Here is a 23,717-nt window from a genome sequence, read left to right on the forward strand (position 1 = left end):
GAAAAAAAATCCCTACATGCAGGGCTGGTTATGCCTGTCACGTAAGAAGCCTGCATTATGGAAGATTTACAATAACAGTCCTTTTGACAGGAGGCCCTCCTGAGCAGCCTATAAAATCCAGTATGATCCTTAAACATGGGATTTGCACAGGGCTCATCCACTGAGAAGTGATAAACCTAAATGAATTGTTTCATTCATCGGCAGTTTCTGGGAGGTGTTATCTGACAGATGAGAGCCTTGTGATTTTGAGGGGAGCTAAATGTCTTATTAAGATAATTTATACCCAAAGGGATCATAAGTGAGAAAATTGAAAAATATATGAAGGCGTAAAGCATCGTTTGGAATGCAGTAAAGGCACCTTTGGATTTCTCTGGCAGCCACGTTTTCCAGGACAGGACTCTTCTTCTGGATGCACAAGGAAAGCTGGTTTTTCTCATTTTGGTTTTTCAGACTTCTCACTTGTTTGCATGTCATCCATGGTATATTGGTAGTATAAACAACTTGACCTTACTAGTTCTGGTTTTGCTAACTAGTTAGTCGGGTGACTTTGCGGAGGTCATTCACTTCTTTGGCTTTCATGTGTTACTCAAGGATAATAGTAATTCCAACTCTCCTTCAAAGGGCTTTAGTGAAGATTTAATGAGATAATATGTTAGACAATATTTTTTATCTGCAACCTGTCTGGTTTAGAATTAAACTGAAGGTAATATTTCAACGTTCTAATAGTCTATAATATACCTTGGGGCTTTTGTATCAACCAATCAAGTAGAATCCATTGAGTACTTCCTAAGTCCTGAGGATGCTGTTAAAGGCTATTGACTTAAAAAGTAATTGTTGCTTCCATTTTGATTGGAAACTATAATGAATCACCTGCTACTTGGTATGTGTTCTGTAGCCACTGAGGCCAGCATTCTCCACATCACCGGAGCTTCTTTTTTTTTTTCTATTATTTTCTTTCTCAAATGCAAGTTTTTTTGTTTTTGTTTTTTATATCTTTATTGGAGTATAATTGCTTTACAATGGTGTGTTAGTTTCTGCTTTATAACAAAGTGAATCAGTTATACATCTACATATGTTCCCATATCTCTTCCCTCTTGCGTCTCCCTCCCTCCCACCCTCCCTATCCCACCCCTCTAGGTCGTCACAAACCACCGAGCTGATCTCCCTGTGCTATGAGGCTGCTTCCCACTAGCTATCTATTTTACATTTGGTAGTGTATATATGTCCATGCCACTCTCTCACTTTGTCCCAGCTTACCCTTCCCCCTCCCCATATCCTCAAGTCCATTCTCTAGTAGGTCTGTGTCTTTATTCCTGTCTTACCCCTAGGTTCTTCATGACTTTTTTTTTTCCTTAAATTCCATATATATGTGTTAGCATATGGTATTTGTCTTTCTCTTTCTGACTTACTTCACTCTGTATGACAGACTCTAGATCCATCCACCTCATTACAAATAGCTCAATTTCATTTCTTCTTATGGCTGAATAATATTCCATTGTATATATGTGCCACATCTTCTTTATCCATTCATCCGATGATGAACACTTAGGTGGTTTCCATCTCCGGGCTATTGTAAATAGAGCTTCAATGAACATTTTAGTACATGATGACCCTGGGCAGATCCTTCTTCCTGGTTTTAAGACCAGGCTCATCTTTACCCTATTGGCCCTGAGAATTACATAACTGATGAGGATTATCATATCATGTCAGCTTTGAGAAAAATTAGAGGCAAAATGTTGGCCCACCCATGGCAAATGGTCAAGACTCTATGAGAAGGTTTTCACCTTTTCTGAAGAGTCCTCCTTCTTGGAGGTTTTTATTTTATTTTGTTCTTATATGTCTTTATAAGGCATGTTAGAATCTTTTTTTAAATGTGGGGCACAAATAATAAATAAAGGACTAATTATAACAGAGATAAAGTAAGAAGGTTTAAGGAAAACTGCAGTGAACTTCTCCAGGGAAAGCAATAAATGCTTCCATCGGTAGCAATTCGTCTATACCTGCCTCCACACTGTCCAGACTACTCAAGAAAAGCAAATACATTTAAAGGTAGAAAATGTTAAATTCCAAAGTGTTCCTATTTGAAACCATAGAATTATTTGATTTCAAATGTGGCCTGAGTTAGGCCTGGATCTGCATTCTCTGGTAAGCAGCCACTTTCACAATTTTCAGGCATACTACCTGAAATGTCTTTATGTGTACCTTGTAATCCTTGCTATATAAAGGGTGAAGCTGATAAAAATTGATGAGGGTAAAAATATCAAATTCTGTTTTGGACCCCAAGCCCCCCAGACCTGCATGGTCTTACCACCTACCTCACTCTCCTTTTCTGGTTATCTTGTCTACCCTGCTAAGGGTGTCAGTTTCTCAGGATACCCTCCATTGACACAGCATCCTCCCCTGTGTTTACATCCTCATCCAGCCCCACTCTTCACCCCTGGTCCTTCTTCTCCTACCAACATCCTCTCCTAGCCTCTCTCACTTTCTTCTCTAGAGCCCCCTGTTAATTTTTCTAAGAGTACAATTTGTGTTCTAAAATAATTCCTCCACATCCTCCCCATACCAATCCTAGATTACTCTTGATGACATTTATCCCCTGGGCATCACTCAAGTGGAGGCAGACCATTCCTTGACCTCCATCATGCTGTACCCTTAAGATTCTCACTAGACCCCTTGTCTTCACCCCATGCCAACTAAATCCTTACTTTTTCTGAAGTCCTATCATGCAGCAGTTCTCAAAGAGTAGTCTACAGACTCCCGGAAGTTCCCATGAGGTCAAAACTATTTCCATAATAATACTAAGACATTATTTGCTTTTTCAACCATGTTGACATTTACACCCATGGTGCAAAAGCAATAGTAGTTAAAACTCCTGGCACTTTGGTATGAATCAGTGCAGTGGAACCTAGCTGTACTTACTAGTATTTGTATTCTTCACAGCCACACACTCACAGTTAAAAAAAAAAAGTGCAATAAAGAAAAATACCTATTTAACTTCAGAATGTCCTTGATGAAGCAGTTAAAGTTATTAGCTTTATTAACTCTTTATTCTTGAGCACATGCCTTTTTAATCATCTGAATAACAATATGAGAAGTACACATAAAGCAATTCTGTGGCATACCAAAATACAATGTGTGACTTGAGGAAATGTTCTAAGATGTTCTAAGCTGCACTAGATACTTATTTTTCTCCTGGAACACAGAAAGAACAACTAACAGACAAACCATAGTTATGCAGACATAGATATTTGGCGGACATTATATCAAAAATGAATGAATGAGTGTGTCACTTGAAGGAAAATAACTGACAGTGTCTGTTGCCAATGATAAAGAACATACTTTCAAGCAAAAATTAGAATTTTGGAAAACTTGTATCCACCAACAAGGATATGACAGCTTTCCAATATGGAAAGACTTTTTGACAAGATAGGTGGTAATATTAATGAATGTGATTTTTGATATTGTGTAATGAAATGTGTCAACATTTGGAAAAGCTGTATAACTCAAGGAACCAATATTTTCCAAATGACCAATGTACACTATGACAGAATCCTGCATGAGTAAAAAATTCACTAAAGGTGCAAAGTAGATAAACAGGTTTTAATATAATCAAATAAAAATGTCATTTGATTATGGCTTCAGATTCAACATTGCAGTAGACTTTTAGAAACTGCCACTAGTTGAGTTTTGATGAAGTATCAAGGAAGAATATTCACAATTATTTGAAAGGCTATTGCAATACTCTTCCCTTTTCCAACCACACATTTGGGTGAGGCCAGCTTTTCTTCAAACCCTTCAGACAAAACAGCATAATGTAACAGAAGCAGATATGAGATTCCAGGTCTCTTCTATGAAGTCAGAAATGAAAGAGATTTGCAAAAATCTAAAACCAGGCCAGTCTTCTCATTAAATGTTTTCTTTTTGGGGAAAACAATTATTTTTCATAAAAAGATTATTTTGTCATATGATGGATTTATGATTGTTACTAGGAGATGAATTTATAAATAAATATTTTTCAATTTCTCAGTTTTAATTTCTAGTACAATAAACATGAATAGATAAAATTCACATTAACAAAGTTCTTTAGCATGGACTTAGAGATTCTCATACTAAGCAAAGTAAGTCAGGCAGAGAAATACAAATATATGATATCACTTATATGTGGAATCTAAAATATGACACAAATGAACTTATCTCCAAAACAGAAACAGACTCACAGACTTAGAGAACAGACTTGTAGTTACCAAGGGGAGGGTGGGGGGAGGGGAGGGATGGATTGGGAAGTTGGGGTTAGCAGATGCAAACTCTTATATCTAGAATGGATAAACAACAAGGTCCTACTGTATAGCACAAGGAGCTATATTCAATATCCTGTGATAAACCATAACAGAAAAGAATATGAAAAAGAATGTATATATATTTATAACTGAATCATTTTGCTACACAGCAGAAGTTAACACAACATTGTAAATCAAGTATATGTCAATAAAATAAATTTTAAAAAAAAGTTCTTTAGGATCTTCCATCATTTTTGTGGGTAGCAAGGTCCAGAGACCAGAGTTTGAGATCACTGTTGTACAGCTTTATCCAAACCAGTGGCTAAAAAGAGATTAACTATTGAGGAAATTAAATTATTGTGTTTGTGGGGTACCAGACTGGAGGAAACTGTCAACCAAATGTCAGGAAAATACTGTGTGCCTGGTGGGAGCCTGGGCATCAAAACCATAGAAAATTTGCTGTAAAGGCAGGTGGAAGACCCCTGGGGCTGGCTCTGATCAAGTCACTGCTTTGCCTAAGGGTACACCCAGCACGTTCACTGCGCTGGATCTGCCTCTCACCAGTTTGCTCTGGTATCCCTCTGCCTCAGCAAACGAAATGTTTGTCATGTCACTAGTGGAAAAAAAATAGAGATAGCCAGCAAATTCCCAGTGCTTGGCCAGCTGTCACCTCCACCATTACAAGTTCTCAAAAGACCTGTGCAGAGAGGACAAGCCAAGTAAAAATTAGTTTATTATTATTATTATAAGATGGGTCCCAGATGGGCCAGTGAAAACCCTGGTCTCTGAGCCCTGGGCTGAACCCCCGCTCTGGTGGAAGACCTCTTTTTGCTTTTGGTCTAAGCCCAAAACAAGTGATATCAAAGAGGCTTCTGTCACTGGCCACCTCCAGCTTGCTGCCTGTATTAGCTGCCTGGGACCCTCTTTTGAAGAGTACAGTAGCGGAGAAAATAATTGCAGTCATCACTGACATCTGACATTCATATAACCCCTGCCCTAAGCCTAAAGCCTGGCCTCCTGGATTCCTTTCTCCTAATCCAGGCTCTTGAGGCCAAACAGCTGAGATGGGAAGCATAAAGAGACATAAAAAAAAAGCAAGGAATTAGACTTCAAGGAAAAGAACACCTCCTCCCCCAAGGCTATGCTGAGGTCCTGGGGAGGGGGCAGGAAGGAAACTCCTGCACTAGAAATGGAAAAACCTAGAGCCACAAAGAAACCCACGGATTTTGTCCTAAAAGATATGATATTCCACATAGAAATAAGATCTTTTAATTTCTTAATTCCTCCCATTCCTGAAAATTCTCAGATTAATCAAACCACCAGCTTTGATTTTACCAGCCGAGACTATTCCCATTGTGAGGAACCAGAAAGCATTTTATTCACCAGGATTCTTGTTCAGGAAAACACAGTAGTGTTGGGAAAGAATTCCTAAGAAATTCTTAGGAAGCCCCAGGCTGAAGCCCCAGGCCTGGGAGTTGGCTGATCCCAAGGTTTGAGAGTTGAGAATGAAAACTACCCAAGGAACAAACAAGGAAAGACCCCTGTTTTGTTCTTGCTAGGGAAAGAGGAATAAGAACAGAGACTGAAAAGGAGAAAGAACCCCTCAAATCTCTCCATAAATGTCATGAAACTGAAACAAAAATCTGTTTTGAAAAGGGTTATTATGGGATTATTATGAAATCGTGTGTCTGAATCTTTTGAAAATTATAAAAGTTCTATAGAATGTAAAGAATCTTTCACTCAATTAAAAAAATGTGGAAAAAAATAAAGAAAAAAAAAAGAGGTTCCCTATTAATGACATTCAAATTCTTTAAAAAAAATTGCCATGGCCACCAAGGTTTCAATAAACATCCTTATATGTAAACAAAAATAAAAACAAAACAAACAAAAAACATACAGAAAAAAAAGACAACAAGTGTGTGTAGACATGAGTCAAAAATGGGAAAAACTAGGGTGGGCCACGCACTGGGGAATCTCAGAAATGGGCAGCAGCCTTTGGAAGGATCACAAGCCTTGGACCTGAGGGTCTGAGACAAGTTCACTTGGTTGTCCAAGAGGCAGGAAGACCTTCCCGGACATCTGAGTTCCTCTTCCCATGCAGCCTCAGAGGGCAGTGATTCTCTAACCTGACATCACCGTGTTGATTCTATTAGATGTGGTCACACAGGAGCCGTGGGGAAGCTTATTGCTCTCCATCTCTTGCTCTTATCAATGCAACGATCTCTCCCTCTCAGTCTAGCAGGGTAATTATGAATGTAATCGAAAACATCTCTGTATTCTGGTCCTGGCTCTGCCAATAACTGCCCATGTGGCTGTGGGCAGGTCCTCATCTCTTCAGACCTCAGAGCCCTGATTTGTAAAATGATGGAGGTGAGGAGGGAAAGGCTGAGTTAATTATCCCTTATGTCTCTTACAAATCCAAATGCAGTGAATCTTGCAGTATTAATCTTTCATGCATCTTCATTCCCACTTGAACTCACTCTTATGACAAAATACCTTTTATTGCAGAAATAAAAGAATCAGTGTTTTTTTTGTTTTATTTTTTTAATAGATGTTATTTCCTTAGTGGCAATTTCTCCTTTAAGAACACAGAGTAACTTAACATGCACTGGTTTTGTTACTCATAATAGGATCTTTTTTTACTTTTTAAGCTAAGAGGAACTAGATAGGTGGTGTTAATATAATATGTATTTTTTTTAATTCTCTAGTTTTCCTTTATGTCTTTCCCCATTCTTGCAATTGTTCTCTTATTTGTGCCTGTGTCTGCCTCTCACCTTAGATTCTTAGATCATTGAGTGATCAGAACAAACCGATCCTCATCTCTGTAGCCTTCTAAAACCTAAAGACCATCCTTTGTACAAAGTGAGCATTGAATAGATATTTCTTCAGTTGAATTGAAATTTGTATCAAATCAAAATTTTTAAATTATTGCTTTGTATTGTGATAGGCTTGGTTGTGCTGCAGAAATAAAATAATCCACAAATCTCAGTGGTTTAATGCAATAGAGAGTTCTTTTCCTTTGCCAAGGCAAAGTCAGCTATAGGATGGGGTGGGAGTTGGGAAAAAGATGTTTCTGTTCCACAGAGTCACTCAGAGACCCAGGCTGAGGAGAATCCTACTTCTGACTATGCTACCATCTGGAGCACATGGCATCTTCAGGGAAAAAGACTGAAAATTTTCTCGAGGGCTTTTTTCCTGCTTTCTGTACCCATTTCATTGACCAGAACTAATCACATGGCACTGCCCGACTAGAAGGATTTTGGGTCGTGTGGGCTCCCGTATATGTAGGCAAGAACAGTGCCCCCAAGCTTGATAATCACTAGCAATGTCCACCACATGCTTTACTTAATAGCTATAATATTTTTTTTTTTTTTTTTTTTTTTTTTTGCGGTATGCGGGCCTCTCACTGTTGTGGCCTCCCCCGTTGCGGAGCACAGACTCCGGACGCGCAGGCTCCGGACGCGCAGGCTCAGCGGCCATGGCTCACGGGCCCAGCCGCTCCGCGGCATATGGGATCCTCCCAGACCGGGGCACGAACCCGCATCCCCTGCATCGGCAGGAGGACTCTCAACCACTTGCGCCACCAGGGAGGCCCAATAGCTATAATATTTTGGAGATAATGGACTCCTTTGAGAATCTTATGACCATTACGATCCCTCTCCCAGAAACAAACACATATATGTTGAAACACTCAACACTTTGCATAATTGTCAGGTTTTTCATGCATTTCTAACCCCATTCAGTGGTCCCCCTACACATCCCTAGACACAGGTTATGAGTCCTTTGACAGAATCCACAGGCATGTTTAGTAACTGGTAACAGACCAACAGGTGAAAAAAATACATTACAGTGTTCTGTTTTAATTTTATGTTAGGAAGAGCCTATTTATTTACCTAGTTATTTGTTTTTGTCAGATCTGGCATAGTACAAGATATATGGCCAATGGACTTTCCTCTGTGTTTGTTTTTATCAGGAAAAATTTGAGGGTCTGTTCCGGACTTATGATGACTGTGTGACGTTCCAGCTATTTAAGAGTTTCAGACGTGTCCGAATAAACTTCAGCAATCCCAAATCTGCAGCCCGAGCCAGGATAGAGCTTCATGAAACCCAGTTCAGAGGGAAAAAATTAAAACTCTACTTTGCACAGGTAAGATCATTCTTTACTAAAGTTAGTCCTTTTGCCCTGCATTATTTTTTTTTTACCTTTTCAAAATGTAAATGGAGCCCTTTCTACTTTCACATTGGCTTGTAGTCTATAATTCGTTCACTGAGAAACAAACATATCATGATTCCCAGGCAGGGACAGCATAGTGGTTTAGAAAGCAGGTTCTGAGGGCCAACAGTCTTGGTTCTAATCTAGGCAGGTTACATAACCTCACTAGGTCTCAGTTTCCCTATCTGTAAAATGGGGATGATAACATACTCCCTACACTGTCATTATGAGGATTAAATGAATTACTGTGTGTTAAAGTACTTAGCATTCAGTAAATGCACAGTGAATGCCAGCTAGTACTTGTAATAAGAATGCTCTGATCACAACTTAGCTAGCAGGGTTATAATTAAATTATATGACAGTTTTAATGGACTGTATACCTTTTCAGTGATTCATATCCATGAGAAAAAGTTACAAACATATGGAAATCAATTTTGTGTTTTATTTTATCCAAAAATAAATTTTGCCTATTATAAAAAGGCACGGGTAATTCTTGGCAATATTTGTGAAGTCCACAGCAGTAGAAAATCAATGTCCATAATGTTTCATTAGTGTCTTCATTTCATTATTAGTTACCTCAATCCATCTGTTATTGGTCTGTAAGGATCATTTCCACCTTTGGACTCTGAGGAGATGACACAATGAAATGAACATAGACTTTACTTCTTTTAAAGCAGAATAGTATTCCATTGTATGTATATATCATAGTTTCTTTATCCATTCGTCTGTCCATGAACATTTAGGTTGTTTCCACGTCTTGACGATTTCAAATAGTGCTACAATGAATACAGGAGTGCTAATGTTCAATGTCCTGATTTCAGTTCTTTTGGATAAATACCCAGGAGTAGAATTGCTAGATCATATGGTAGTTCTATTTTAATTTTTTTTGAGGAATCTCCCCATATTGTTTTCCAAGGCAGCTGCTCGATTTGCATTCCCACCAACAGTGTGCAAGCATTCCAATTTCTCCACATTCACACAAACGCTTGTTGTCTTTTGTTCTTTTGATCATAGCCATTCTGACAGGTGTGAGGTGATATCTCATTATGGTTTTGATTTGCAGTTCCCTGATGATTAGTGATGTTGATCCTTTTTTCTTTTACCTATTGGCCATTTGTATGTCTTCTTTATAGACATGTCTGTTCAAGTCCTTAGCCCACTTTTTTAATCAGGTTATTAGGTTTGGTTGAGCCAAAAGGTAGAAACAACCCAAATGTTCAGAAATGGGTGAACAGATATACACATTGTAGTCTATCCATTCCGTAGAATATTATCCAACCATAAAAGGGAATGAAGTACTAATACATGCTACATCATGGATGCATCTTGAAAACATGCTAAGTGAAAGAAGCTAGGTGCAAAATATCACGTGTTCTATGAGTTGATTATAACAAATGTCCAGGATAGGCAAATCCATAGAAACAGAAAGCAAATGGATGGTTGCCACAGTCTGACCAGAGGCAGAAATGGTAGTAACTGTTTAATGGGTACAGGGTTTCCTCTGGGGTAATAAAAATACTTTGAATCTCGATAGTAGTGGTGATTGCACAATATTGGACATATACTAAATGCCACTGAAATTGTTCCGTTTAAAATGGTTTAATCTCAAATTATGTGACTATCACCTCAATTAAAAGAGAGAGAGAGAGAGAGGAAGGGAGAAAGATAGGAAGGCAGGAAGGAGGGAAGGAAGGAAGAAGAAAGGATGGGGAGGGGAGGGGGAGGAGAGGGGCACGGAAGGGAGAGAAAGAAAGGAAGGAGAGGAGGGGTCCTAGGACCAACACCATCATCATCACCTGGGAACTTGTCAGCAATGCAGATTCTCAGGCCCTGCTCCCGATCTCAGAAACTCCAGGAGCGGGGCTCAGCAGTCTGACTCAGTAAGCTTCCCAGGTCATTCTTAGGCAGCTAAATGTTGAGATCCACTTATTTGCAGATCAAATAAGCTAACTGAGCACATGGTGAGTGGTCAGTAGTCACTATTATTATAGCCTGGCTCATTGGTTCACTTGTCACAGGCTGAAAGCCAGGCTCTGCATCTTAGTGGAACAACATGGCACATCCGAGGCCACAGTGAATCATGTGTCTTCATTTCTACTGTGTTTGAAAGGTCCAGACTCCAGAGACAGACGGAGACAAACTGCATTTGGCTCCACCACAACCTGCCAAACAGTTTCTCATCTCACCCCCTGCCTCTCCTCCTGTCGGCTGGCAGCCCATCAGTGATGCCACACCAGTCCTTAACTATGACCTCCTCTATGCCGTGGCCAAACTAGGACCAGGTAAGCTCTGTGGGCCTTCCTGAAAATAAATATTTGTCAGCAACTTAGAAAAGCCAAACAAGGTAACAATCCTGAAATCCTGGGTTCCCGGTAACATCTGCATTTCTAATGGGTTTATCGCTGTATGTGACCAATGAGAGGAATGATGAATGAAAATGCAGCGTCAGACTTTGTACCTGTTCAAAAACAATTCAGAAACTGGCACGAAAATGTCAGTCTGTGCAACTTCTGGATTGCAATGAAGATATTTTCAGTTTGCCCAACAGGCAAAATGAACTCCACCAGCTGGCACGACAAGGCTTCTATGCTGTGCAGCCTTGTTTTCCTGCTGCCACGGGTGTGCCCAGGAATCTTCTGCTACAAGACAAGCCACCTGCCAAAGTGAACCCTCTAAGTCCCCAAGAAACCAGTCACAACAGCCTCTAACTTTAGAAAAATCTATGGTCATTTTGTTCCAATGTTGGTTCCTGTAGCTTGGATACTCTCATTTTCACTGCAGTGTAGTATTCCACTGGGCAATTCCACCACCATTCTGTATTCATCCACTCTCCCATTGACAGACATTTAGATGGTTTCCAGTTTCTTGCCATTAAGATCAGAGCTGCAGTTAACATTCTTGTACATATCTCTGACACACGTATCCAAAAGCTTATGTTTTATACCTAGACATGATACTGTCCTCGATTTCAGCAGATGGTGCCACCTTGTACACCAAAGTAGTTTTCCTATATTATAGCACAAGAGGAAGTGGTGGAGGGTGGGTGGTCTGAAACCAGGTGGCAGCTGAGGTTTTAGGCACCAAAGATCCAAAGGTAAATAATGGCCATTGTGTCTTCTTTCTCTTCCAGTGGTTCTCCCGCTGTGAGAGGGGGCTGACCGCACCCCGAGAGATTCTAATTTAATTGACTTGGGTCAACTCAGGCACTGGTATTTTTAAAAATCTCCCCAGGTCATTCTGATGTGCAGATGAGTTCAAGAACCATTGGTAGCCAAATGCTGGGGCTGTTAAATTTATAATAAGTTCATATCAGTATTTCTTAGTGTGGTCAGGAAAATATTTGGCATCAGAATCTCCCACCCCAGAAATCTGCAGTTTTAATGAGCATACATGTTGATTCTTGCATACACTGAAATTTAAGAATCCTGGGTATGAGGGTGACCCGCTATCCTGGTTCACACAGACTCAGGGGTCCTGGGAACTTGTGATGCTAAAACCGAGAAATTCCCAGGCAATTCAGGGAAAGCTGATCATCCTACTGGGTCTTCAGATTGGGATGAGTCTGATTTGATTAATAATTACTCCCTGCAAGAGAATTACTGGCTGTCCCATGTGTAGCATTAAAGTCAGATTACAGCACTTTCAAGGGGAGGCTCTTTGGGGGTTTCTTTGTAATCACCAACCAGTCACTCAGCTTCCCGGAGCCTTTAAAATAGCCATTGTTTTCAACTACTGAGAAGCAGTAGGTGTCTAACTACTAAGATGGGCTGAGGAAAAAAGCAATATAATAATAAAGGAGATGTTTATGGAATGTGATTTCCTTGAAAGCCTAGTCCACATACAGGAATCCTGGACATATGCACTCCCATGTGCATCGTATGTGCAAATGTTGTAGAGTGTATAAGATAAATCAAGTCTGCTCAAGTCAAGGCTATGACCCATTTCTCCTAGCAATTCAGGACACTTCAGAAGCAGGACCAATGAAAGCTGCCATCCTTGGAGCTGCTCATTTGACTCCCAAGCAGATATTGACAAGATATTAACAAGAACACAGTTGAACATCTGGTACAGCTGGTTTGAATGTCAGCAAACAGAGCTCTACACAGAATCACTAAGGTCTTGGCTAGAGGGCCCAGGAGTCACTGGCCAACTTGCATTTTACAGGAGGGGAAACTGAGGCCCAGAGAGGGGGACAGAATGACTTGCCAGTGACAGGGCCAGGGCCCTGAGGCAGTACTCTTCCTGCTTCACTCTTTATAAAGGAAGTCCAGGCTAAATCAGACTTTCGGATCCCAGGTGGCCTCTGGTCTACTCACTGTAATCCAGTAAATTAAAATCATTTTTTATCCAGAGCCTAAAAGAAAATTCATTTATAGTCAATGTTCTCAAAGCTTGATGCAAAGGCAAGATAAGGACAAGTCTCAGACACCTGCACTGGCTCACTGAACTGAGTCCCAGGTCTGGAGGGCACTGCCAGGCACCAGTGTGACCTGGGACTGACAGAGGCAGGAGTAGAGGCAATGGGAACCAGGTCTCAGAAGGGGAGCTCACAGAACCTGGTTCGGAGGAGTGAGAAAGTAGGAAGGAAATGGTCTTAAGGAAGCAGAAAAAAGGGGGTTCTTTTTAGAGTTGTGAATAATTTATCGACAGTGTTAAAAATTCATGCCTTTTGCCTTAATTGTGCCGCTAACCTATGAGCCTCACCTTCCCTTACCAAGTAAATCTACCAGTTTTTTGTTTTTGTTTTTGTTTTTGTTTTGCGATACGCAGGCCTCTCACCGCTGTGGCCTCTCCCGTTGTGGAGCACAGGCGCCGGACGCGCAGGCTCAGCGGCCATGACTCACGGGCCCAGCCGCTCCGCGGCATGTGGGATCTTCCCAGACCGGGGCATGAACCCGTGTCCCCTGCATCGGCAGGTGGACTCCCGACCACTGCGCCACCAGGGAAGCCCCAATCTACCAGTTTTGAAGTGCCCTGTGGTGCAGTCAATGCAGAAGTAGGCATTATTAATATTCCCATTTTCCAGATCTGACCACCGAGCTGTAGAGAGGTGAACACACTTGCTTGGGGTGACACAGCTATTTGGGGGCATAGACAAATGTCAACCCTGGCTCTTCTGACCATCCCTGGGCCAGATCCAGTGGTCTCTATTAAGGATCCTAGCTGCCTGGGTGGAGTTCAGGCCACCTCTGCTCTGACAGCGCAGAACATTTATCTCAACCCTCCCTTGACAGTCACCTCTAACGCCATCATAACTTCCAGAAAGTCTAATCCAGGGTCTCATAAGTGTGCAGATGAAGATCTGTGCGCTATGTGGGCAACAGCGAATGTGGAGACACTCCTGCTCTTTATAGATGACTGATAGCAGTGTCCCATAGAACAGCTGCAGTTTGGGTGTCTTCTCTCCATTTATCTTTCTCTCCATTCCTTGCCAGCAGTTTGAGGCTGTTTCTTTTTATTTAGTTATCCACGTGTCCTGTTCCAGTGTCCTTGAAGCTTCTACACCCCGCACCAATGAATGATTTATACCCAACAATTGAGTCGAAAATATCACAGAGGTTCTAGTAGAGGCCTGGGCCTCTGGCAGCTGTTTCAGCTGCACGGATGAGAGGGCAGGGCCACAGCCTGCATCCCCCCACCCACACCTCTGACCCCTCCCCAACCAGGTGCCAAGGCAAGGAATTACTCCTTCAGTCTCCTCCTGGAACTTTCCACAAATGCTCACTTCCCCTTGTGGTAACTTTCTATTGTTCATCTTTCTGTCTTCTCTGCTGTTTGAGGGGAGAATGCAGGTTTCATTCATTTTGGTATTCCCAGGGCCTGATAGCAGTTTGCACGTAGTAGATGCTCAATAAATATCGAATGAATGAATGAGCCCCCCTAGAGATAATTCTTCATTGGAAAATTGCTGCTGTTTTATGGCTTTAGCAAGACTGAGTCAGGGAGCACTGAATTAATGTTTTCTCCACCAAGAGGACTTCTAGCATTTCCATTTGAAAAAATTACAATAAGAATTTAGTAAAATTTTTTTTTTTTTTGCTGTACGCGGGGCTCTCACTGTTGTGGCCTCTCCTGCTGCAGAACACAGGCTCCGGACGCGCAGGCCCAGCGGCCATGGCTCACGGGCCCAGCCGCTCCACGGCATGTGGGATCTTCCCGGACCGGGGCACGAAGCCGTGTCCCCTGCATCGGCAGGTGGACTCTCAACCACTGCGCCACCAGGGAAGCCCTAAAATTCATTTTTTATTCCCTAGGCAGTATCATTTCAGTAACAAATTATAAGTCATTCCATGTTAAGTATGACTACCTCAGCTCCAGGAGTAGAGAAATAAATTAGAATGAGAGCAAAGCAACTCAAATGATCAAAGGAATAGTGTTCTTCTTCCTTCGGAGGAGTGACTATTAGTGCTCACCTGGTTGAACTGAGTGACTGAGAAGTGATGCAGAAATTTAAGGATGCTGAAGAAAAGTAACTCTAACGAAAGAGCATCTCTGAGCAGGGATCCGGGCTGAGATGGTCCTCGGGCCCGGGATCACGTTGGCAAACCAGCTGACTTTTGGGAGCTTTGGCACATCTAGCTGCCCATGGAAGGCAATCATGTGCTCTATTTAGACCCTTTCATGGGGGATAAATGGGAGAGTGAGGACCCAGACCTTAGCTCAGACAGGAAGGGGCAAAACAGCACCTCGTTCTTTAAGCAAGGAACACTGGTGACCCTCTTCCAGAGAGGGGCAACTTGTGCTCCCCGGAACTTCTGAAGAAGCTCTTGAAACAAGCATGGAGGGAACAGTGCAATTACAAAGGGACCATGATCAAACCCAAGCTTGCGGGTTTCCTTTGAGATCCTTTGAAATCCTTAATGGGATGTTACGACATGAGACCAGGGCCACCCAACACTGGAGAAGCATCTCTCTGTACTATTTATTATAGTGAGAACAAATTCATAGTCTGGAAAATATATGAGAGGCACAATTTCAAACATTTTTAACCACTGTCTCCATGACTATATGTTCTGTTTTTCATCCAGAAAGTAAGTAAAATAGGTAAATAAGGGGAAAGCTGTAAATAGAAACAATGGTTAAAACTTACATATGGGGCTTACTGTGTGTCAGGCATTGTTCTAAACACCTTACTATATAGATTATCTCATTTAATGTTCACTGTGACTCTACGAGAAGGTGGTGTTATTCTCCTCATTTATACAGCTGGGGAATGTGAGGCACAGAGTGGTTAAGTAATTTGCCCAAGGCTACACAGCTGGTAACTTAAAATACGTCCCTCTGCCCCTGGTGAGAAACAGAAAGGATTAATGAAGTCAGCACCCTTACCTTGAAGAGTGCAAAGTTTGCAAAACCAGGGAGATCTCTTGAAGAGTAAAATTAATTTCTCCAAAAGAAATTCCAGACTGTTGCAAAAGCACATTTTAAAAATACAAAAGAACTTATACATTTGTTCCTCCAAATTTCATTTCTCTGTTTATTGACACCTCCTAAAATGTATCCACAGCATCGGTTCTTTAAGGCAAGTTTGATGCTTTCCTCTAATGTCAAGCAGGACATGTGGATCAGAATTCACCATCCTCTGCTCTTTTTAAAGGACAGGTCTATATAAAACAGAAGCTTTCTATGCAAATCAAAACTACAATGAGGTATCACCTCACACCGGTCAGAATGGCCATCATCAAAAAGTCTACAGATAATAAATGCTGAAGAGGGTGTGGAGAAAAAGGAACCCTCCTACACTGTTGGTAGGAATGTAAATTGGTGTAGCCACTATGGAGAACAGTATGGAGGTTCCCTCAAAAACTAAAAACAGAGTTACCATGTGATGCAGCAATCCCACTCCTGGGCATATATCTGGAAAAGACAAAAACTAATTCAAAAAGATAAATGCACCCCAGTGTTCATAGCAGCACTATTTACAACAGCCAAGACATGGACACAACCTAAGTGTCCATCGACAGATGAATGGATAAAGAAGATGAGGTATAGATATGAAATGGAATATTACTCAGCCATAAAAAAGAATGAAATAATGCCATTTGCAGCAGCATGGATGGACCTAGAGATTATCATGCTAAGTGTAGTAAGTCAGACAGAGAAAGACAAATATCATATGATGTCACTTATATGCGGGATCTAAAAAAAATGATGCAAATGAACTTATTTATAGGAGAGAAACAGACTCACAGACACAGAAAACAAACTTATGGTTAGCAAAAGGGCAAGGTGGGGGGAGGGTTAAATTAGGAGTTTGGGGTTAACAGGTACACACTACTATATATAAAATAAACAACAAGGACCTACTTATACACAGGGAACTATATTCAATATCTTGTAATAAACTATAATGGGAAAGAACCTGAAAAACATTATATATATATAATGCTAGAAACTAACACAACTTTGTAAATAAACTATACTTCAGTTAAAAAAACAAAAACAAAAAAAAACAGAAGCTTTCTACATTTTTATTAATTCCCCTAGTGAATTTACAGACACCCATCATTTAACAATGACCTGGACAAAATAAGATGAGCTTTGTCCTGGTGGAGAATGAATCGGATATTTTCTTTTGTTTATTTTATAATGCCTATTATTCCTGACTCCAGAAAGAGTATAATCCTATGTTCTTTTTGGATGTAAAACAAAATAGGAAACACAAAACCCAGCCCAGCAAAACAGCTTATCTGTACTCATTAGCAAAATGGCAAAATAGAGATGTCCGTGGCACTAGATGGGTGGTCAGTCAGAGGTGGGATGTGAAATGTCAGCTTATTCTGCTCTCTAGGATGGCTCTGGAAGGTCAAGTTCATTGTCACTGGAAATGCCTGCAAGGAGAAATATGGAAAGTCACTGTCTGGTCCTTTTTTTCCTCCTGCTATTTTTAGCTCTTGTTAGAGAGATCAATTTTAGTTAACTGCAGAGGAGGGCTTAAAATGGTGCTCGAGATTCAAGTTGCGTACATCAGCTATATTTAGATTTTTTTCCAAATTATTCTCCATCAAAACATGTCATAGTAAAGGAATTTTGCTGGTTTGCTTCTCAGTATACATCGTTTCTCCCCAAACGGAAAATAGATTTCATTAATACGTGTCACTTATAAGGAGGAAACATTTTCTATTCCAGTCTCATTGATTCCAAGGTAGGGAAAATTCCATTTTTTAAATATAGATGAACACCTATATTTGGGGTACCTGTAGCATGACCGCTATCTAAGCCCCAGTTCTTGTTCGACAACTGCTATACTCTGATCACAGACACAAAAAGCAAATAAAACAGCCAGTCCCAGGGTTCCATGTAGCACAGTCTCTGCACGTCACCCCCGACCCGAGGGACACAGATTTGTGAGCCCAGGACACAAGCTCCTTATTTTACACCTACTTTCAAAGAATTTTCCCGGGGTGGGGGTGATGTTAAAGGGGCTTTTCTTCTTAGCATATATTCCACAATTATCCTCAATCACTATTGAGTAGCAAGATGAACTATTTCCTCTTCTTATTTCACAGGTAAAATATGCACGTTGTAGGAAAACGGAAAAGACACAGGACCAAAACGTGGGCGTGTGGGCGTGTGTGCGCATGCGCCCTGTGCATACCCATAGTCCCATAGCCAGGTCGCTACTTTTGGGAAAGGAGGAACAGGGTGATCATTCCCAGACTGGAGAACCTCCTGATTCTATGGCCAAATACAAAGAGAGAGTGCGTCCACATGCTCTTCCCTTCCTCACGTCTGCATTTTCCTGTCATCCCGGCAACACAAGCCCCACCTCACAGGCTCCGGGGACCCTGTCTCCCTGGTTTCTCTTTATCTTTTCACCTTCTCCCTCTCTGGTTCCCTTGGTCCTTTACCTCCACCTAGGGTTTCACTCCTTTGTCTCAACCACTAATGCAGGGGCCTCAATCCTTTGTCCTCATGAAGTCTCTTCAGGTCCTAAATGACTCAGGAGGGAATGAAGATAAATGGCCACCTAATCCAGTCTTAGAGGAAACGCCCCAGAAGATAAGCATACTTTTTTTTTTTTTTTTTTAATGAAGGATAGTTGATTTACAATATTATGTTAGTTTCAGGAGTACAGCATAATGATTCAATGTTTTTATAGATTATACTCCATTAAAAGTTATTACAAAATAATGGCTATAACTCCCTGTGCTCTTCAACATATGCTTGTTACTTATCTATTTTATACATGGTAGTTTGTATCTCTTAATCCTCTGACCCCTCTTGCCCCTCTGCCTTCCCTCTCCTCACTGAAAACCACTAGTTTGTTCTCTGTATCTGAGTTGGTTTCTGTTTTGCTATATGAATTTATTTTATCTTTTAGATTCCACATATAAGTGATATCAAATAGTATTTGTCTTTCTCTGCCTGACTTATTTCACTAAGCATAATATTCCCTAGGTCCATCCACACTGCTGCAAGTGGCAGAATCATTCTTTTTTATGGCGGAGTAATATTCCATTGTGCTTGTGTGTGTGTGTGTGTGTGTGTGGTGTGTGTGTGTGTGACATCTTCTTTATCCATTCATCTGTTGATGGGCACTTGGGTTGCTTCCATATCTTGGCTACTGTAAATAACACTGCTATGAACATTGGGGTGCATGTATCTTTTCAAATTAGTGGTCTTATTTTTTCCAGATAAATACCCAAGAGTGGAATTGCTGGAGCATATGGTAGTCCTATTTTTAATTTTTTGAGGAACCACTCACTATAGTGTTTTCCATAGTGGCTGCACCAATTTACATTCCCACCAATAGTCTACAAAGGTTCCCTTTTCTCCACATCCTCACCAATATTTGTTATTTGTAAGACTTTTTGATGATAGCCATTCTGACAGGTGTGAGGCAAACTTTCTTTTATTGAAATAGGGCACCTCTTAAAACAAAACTATGGAAGTATTCTGCCTCTCCCCACCTCCCTCTTCCTCTCCCTCCCCTTATCCCTCCTCCTTCTTACCAAAGACTACTTCTGTTTTCCTACTTTGATGAGGATCGGGACTGAGGATAGGGGTGGATGAGGAAGAAGACCCCCGATCACTCACATGGATAATCTTTTCCTAACATGCACATATTCCAGACCTACTGAGGCAGGGAGGTCCATGTGTAGCCCTGATGTCTTTTCTGTGCCCTCCCAACCTCACTCCTGAACACCACAGGCAATATGGCGGTCATGCTTTCATACTCGGTGGACCTCCACTGGAGTCCTGTCTCCACCACTTGTTTGTGGTGACCTGGAGCAAGTTACTTCCCCCTCTGCACCTCTTTTTATTTAATGATGATTATTTGACAACTTGCAAGCTCATTATGAAGATACAATGAGTAATATACATAAAGCACTTAGCCCAGTGCCTGGCACATAAGAACTATCAAATCCATAGTGGGTTCTATGATCATTCTGCTCTGAGCAGTATTGTTTAGCAAGGCATCCTCAGAGAGATTTCTTGTTTCCTCTGCCAGTACATGAATTACAGAGTCTACCAGGCAGTAAGAACAAGGTGTGTGTCCTTTGAGGTGTTGGTTATTATTTACATGGGCGTGTTCTCGGAACTGCCGGTGAAATATTTGGGTTGGTCTAGACTTTGCTTTATACCTTCTGCCACCCAAGCTTAGAGGGCGTTTTTTGACAGAAACAGCTGCAGTGCAAAGGAAAGGGACAGAGTTGCTCTTCAGTGACTCATCCTGCCCTCACGTCTACCTACTGCATTTTTCTCCGAGGTTTCCCAAAATTAAATATGAGCTTGTGGAATCACTACGGAATCAGAGAGAAAAAATTTGCAGAAGACTTCCCTCTCTGCAAATACTTCTTCCTCCCTGGATTTAAAATAAAAAATCCTAAATCCCTCTTTCTACTTCTGCTTAGAAAATCCGTTCTTTCTCCACTCTCAGACTGATCTGATGAATAGGTGGCTAACAAATAGCTGTGATTTTATTTATTTATCTACTTATTTATTTATTTATATATTTGGCCACACTGCATGGTCGCGGGATCTCAGTTCCCCGACCCAGGAATGAACCCAGACCACGGCAGTGAAAGCGCCAAATCCTCACCACTAGACCACCAGGAAACTCCCAGCTGTGATTTTTAAAGTTTCAGTAAGTCCCTCTGCCCTGGGTCATCTCCTCTTTTATTTTGTAGCTGTCAATCAAGCTCCAACTTGAAAAGAGGTATTTCTCTTGCTTTAGGATGATGATTAAAACTCAGGGTGTGAGTTTGAATCCAGCTTCCACCTTTTATCAGCAACTTTCTTTGAGCAACTTTCTTAACCTCTCTGTGTCTCAGCATCCTCAACCGTAAAATCGGATTGTTGCAAACATCAAATGAGATAATAGAAAATGCTTAGTGTGTGTTACCTACTTATTGTCACCTGATTTTCAAACCATACCTTAGTCTCCTGCTGAAATGTAAGTGCCCATGTTAAGCTCTTAACTCAGTGTTTCTCAACCTGACATTTTGGAACTGACAATGCAGTACATTTAGCATCTTTGGGCCTCACCTACTAAATGCCAGTATCCACACCCTACCCAGTCCCTATGACAACCAAAAAAAAAAAAAATCCACATCACATTTCCAGACACCATTGGGAATGTAGCACCTCTGATTGAGAAGCACACTAATTACACTATGGTGGTATTTATCAGGTGTTTCTCAAATATGGCAAAGAGTCATCAGAGACACAGAGGCCAGGAGTGCCTAGTAAGGTGTCAGGTACCAGTGTGGGAGCAGAAACAAGAGGGGCGAGAGGGGGGACAGTACAGAGCCACGCTCCCCGCCCACTTCCCAGACACAGACACACATTTTCTTTCCTTCCCTTTGGAAAAATAGGGGAAGACAAGATTGCCAGTAAATAACTTAAAAATATCGTTAAATGACATATCTGTGGGAGGGAGGGGTGCAGCTTTGAGCAACTTTATGGTGTTTTTCACTATAACTCAGTCCTTCGACTGAGGAACGCGTCGGGCCTCAAACCAAACCAGCATCTGCCCTGCCAGGATTGAGAGACGGTTAAAAGACAGGAAGCTCAAATACTGGCTGGTGCCTGGGGTGGAGGAAAGGTGGTACAAGTCACCCCTCACCCCTTCCTGGCTCCCCAATTCTCCCCTATCTAAGAGCCAGACCAGGACCAGGTGCCTCTGTCTACACAGTTGACCAGAGAATGGTAAATCCAGGGCTTGTGGGCCCTCCCCTCCATGACAAATGCTACCAAGTCCTAACCCTAACACTTGAAAAAAAAAGGCAATCCAAATGTGAACCCTTCCAAACACATTTCAAATCATTCTGAACCCTTCCCTCAGGCTCTGCGTTCAATCTCCCAACAGGCAGCATGTTCAGTAAAAATAACCCACATGGAAATTCCGTTTTACTTATTCCGTAACTCAGGACTGATGCCCGCTACTTCCTCTTGAAAAAAAAAAAAATCACATTTACAATTAAAAACATTGGGGGTAGGGGTTTGCAGTGTCCACTCAACATGACCAAGCCTGAAATGATTTTACTACTGGCATTTTCAGTTTTCTTCTTAATCAAATGTAAAGGGCTGTTAATCCAAACTGAAGTGTAGCACTCAGCACAAAACACAGCATGGCCCTGCGTTCAAGGGTCGAGTTAGAGAGGCTCTTGGTACTTGCCTCGATAAGCCATCATCCATTCTTAAAATTCAGTGTAGATTAATAACTGACACCTGCTTTTTTCCTGTTTGGTTCAGAACTTGCTGAGGGTTAGATAAGAAGTAAGGTAGATAAGATTAATAATGCCAGCTTTGTTTCAGATGAAAGGCTAACGCTGAGAAGGTGGCCAAGATGAGTGACAGCCAGGGCTCCCTAATAGCCAAATCCAGGGAACTCCCTGGCTGTCCAGTGGTTAGGACTCTGCGCTTTCATTGCTATGGGCCCAGGTTCAATCCCTGGTCAGGGAGCTAAGATCCCACAAGCCTCACGGTGTATACAAAAAACAAAACAAAACCAAAAAAACTAGCCAAAGGAATCCTATTTAAAAAAAAAAATAGTGAAACCCAGAGCCATGCGGTTTTACCCAGCCTGTCCCAGAGACGGAAACAGTCAGACTGCCCCACAGTGCAGGGCTTTTTCTGCTGGGCTTAGCACGTGGCCGAGAGCACGGCAGAGCACAAGCCCTTTGCAGGCAGGGCTGGATCAAGAGAGAGGTGGCACAGGGTGAGCTGGCATTGCCAGTTCCTTTCCCCAAAGGTACCCGTTAGATGTCACTCCTCTTCCACTGGTGAGGAATAAAAGAGGCGCCAGAGAGAGGGGTCCCAGTGATGGGCTAATGGAACTCCCTCCCCTTGAAGGAATCACTGGAACTGGTGAAGTATCCATTCTAACATAGCACATGAGCAGGGAAGAAAAGAGGAAAAATCACCAGAGACAATGAATTTCAACTCAATTGTAGGGGGTTAGCTTGCTTTTGAACAAAGAACTTACATGACCTGTGCCCCACTTATCAATTGCTACATAACAAACTACACCAAAATGTAGGGCTTGAGCAAAAACAATCATTTATTTTGCCCACAAATTTGCTCTTGGAGCAGGGCCCAGGGGGGTCGTTCATCTCTGCTTCGTGCAGCGTTGCTGGGGCCACTCACCTGGGGATGGGCGAATCAGCTTTCAAGATGGTTCACTCACTTGGCTGGCAAGTTGGCATGGCTGTTGGCTGGCAGCCCAGATAGGCTGTGGTTTCTCTCCGTGGGAGCCTCTTTGTGTCCTGCTTGGGCTTCCTTATAATATGGAGGCGGGGTTCCAAGCATGAGCACCCTGGCAGAGCCAGGTGGTAGTGCCTGGCATTTTTGTGACCTAACTCAGAAGTCGCACTGGTTGCTTCTGCCGTACTGTATTAGTCAAGGCATCCTAGAGGCCTGCCCAGATTTTAGGGGAAGGAGCAAAGAGGGAGCAGTCCTCAGCGCAGGAGTGGCAAGGTTCTAGAAGAGTAATGTCGGGCAGGAAATATTATGACCATCTTTGCAAAGCACAGTCGATCTACTACAACACGTAACTTTCCTGTTGAGAATTCACCTTGAATATGAGAGGTAGTAAAGGTAAAGCAACAAGAAATCATGGAGGACCTATTTCCAGAGTCCAAAGTTACCATAAGAGATGCAAATTATCTCAGTCCATAATTTATAGTCCCTTTATTTTTTATAATTGACTAAGTGTTGTCTTCTAAAAAGGTTCATTGTCAAGGAGATCTTACGTAGAATAATGTGCAATGGGCCAAAAC

General features: G+C 41.7%; 1 protein-coding gene across 3 annotated transcripts in view; it reads left to right on the forward strand.

The window, feature by feature from the left end:
* RCAN2 (regulator of calcineurin 2) overlaps positions 1 to 23,717 on the forward strand; it is a 258,974-nt gene that overhangs the window by 227,469 nt on the left and 7,788 nt on the right. For all 3 annotated transcript variants that reach the window (XM_060109751.1, XM_060109752.1, XM_060109753.1), the window contains 2 exons: positions 8,251 to 8,424; positions 10,601 to 10,772. In XM_060109751.1, coding sequence (XP_059965734.1) covers positions 8,251 to 8,424; positions 10,601 to 10,772 — 346 coding nt within the window. The remainder of the gene's footprint in view (positions 1 to 8,250; positions 8,425 to 10,600; positions 10,773 to 23,717) is intronic.

The sequence above is a fragment of the Mesoplodon densirostris genome, chromosome 10 (genome assembly GCF_025265405.1).
Source record: "Mesoplodon densirostris isolate mMesDen1 chromosome 10, mMesDen1 primary haplotype, whole genome shotgun sequence".
Taxonomy (NCBI): domain Eukaryota; kingdom Metazoa; phylum Chordata; class Mammalia; order Artiodactyla; family Ziphiidae; genus Mesoplodon; species Mesoplodon densirostris.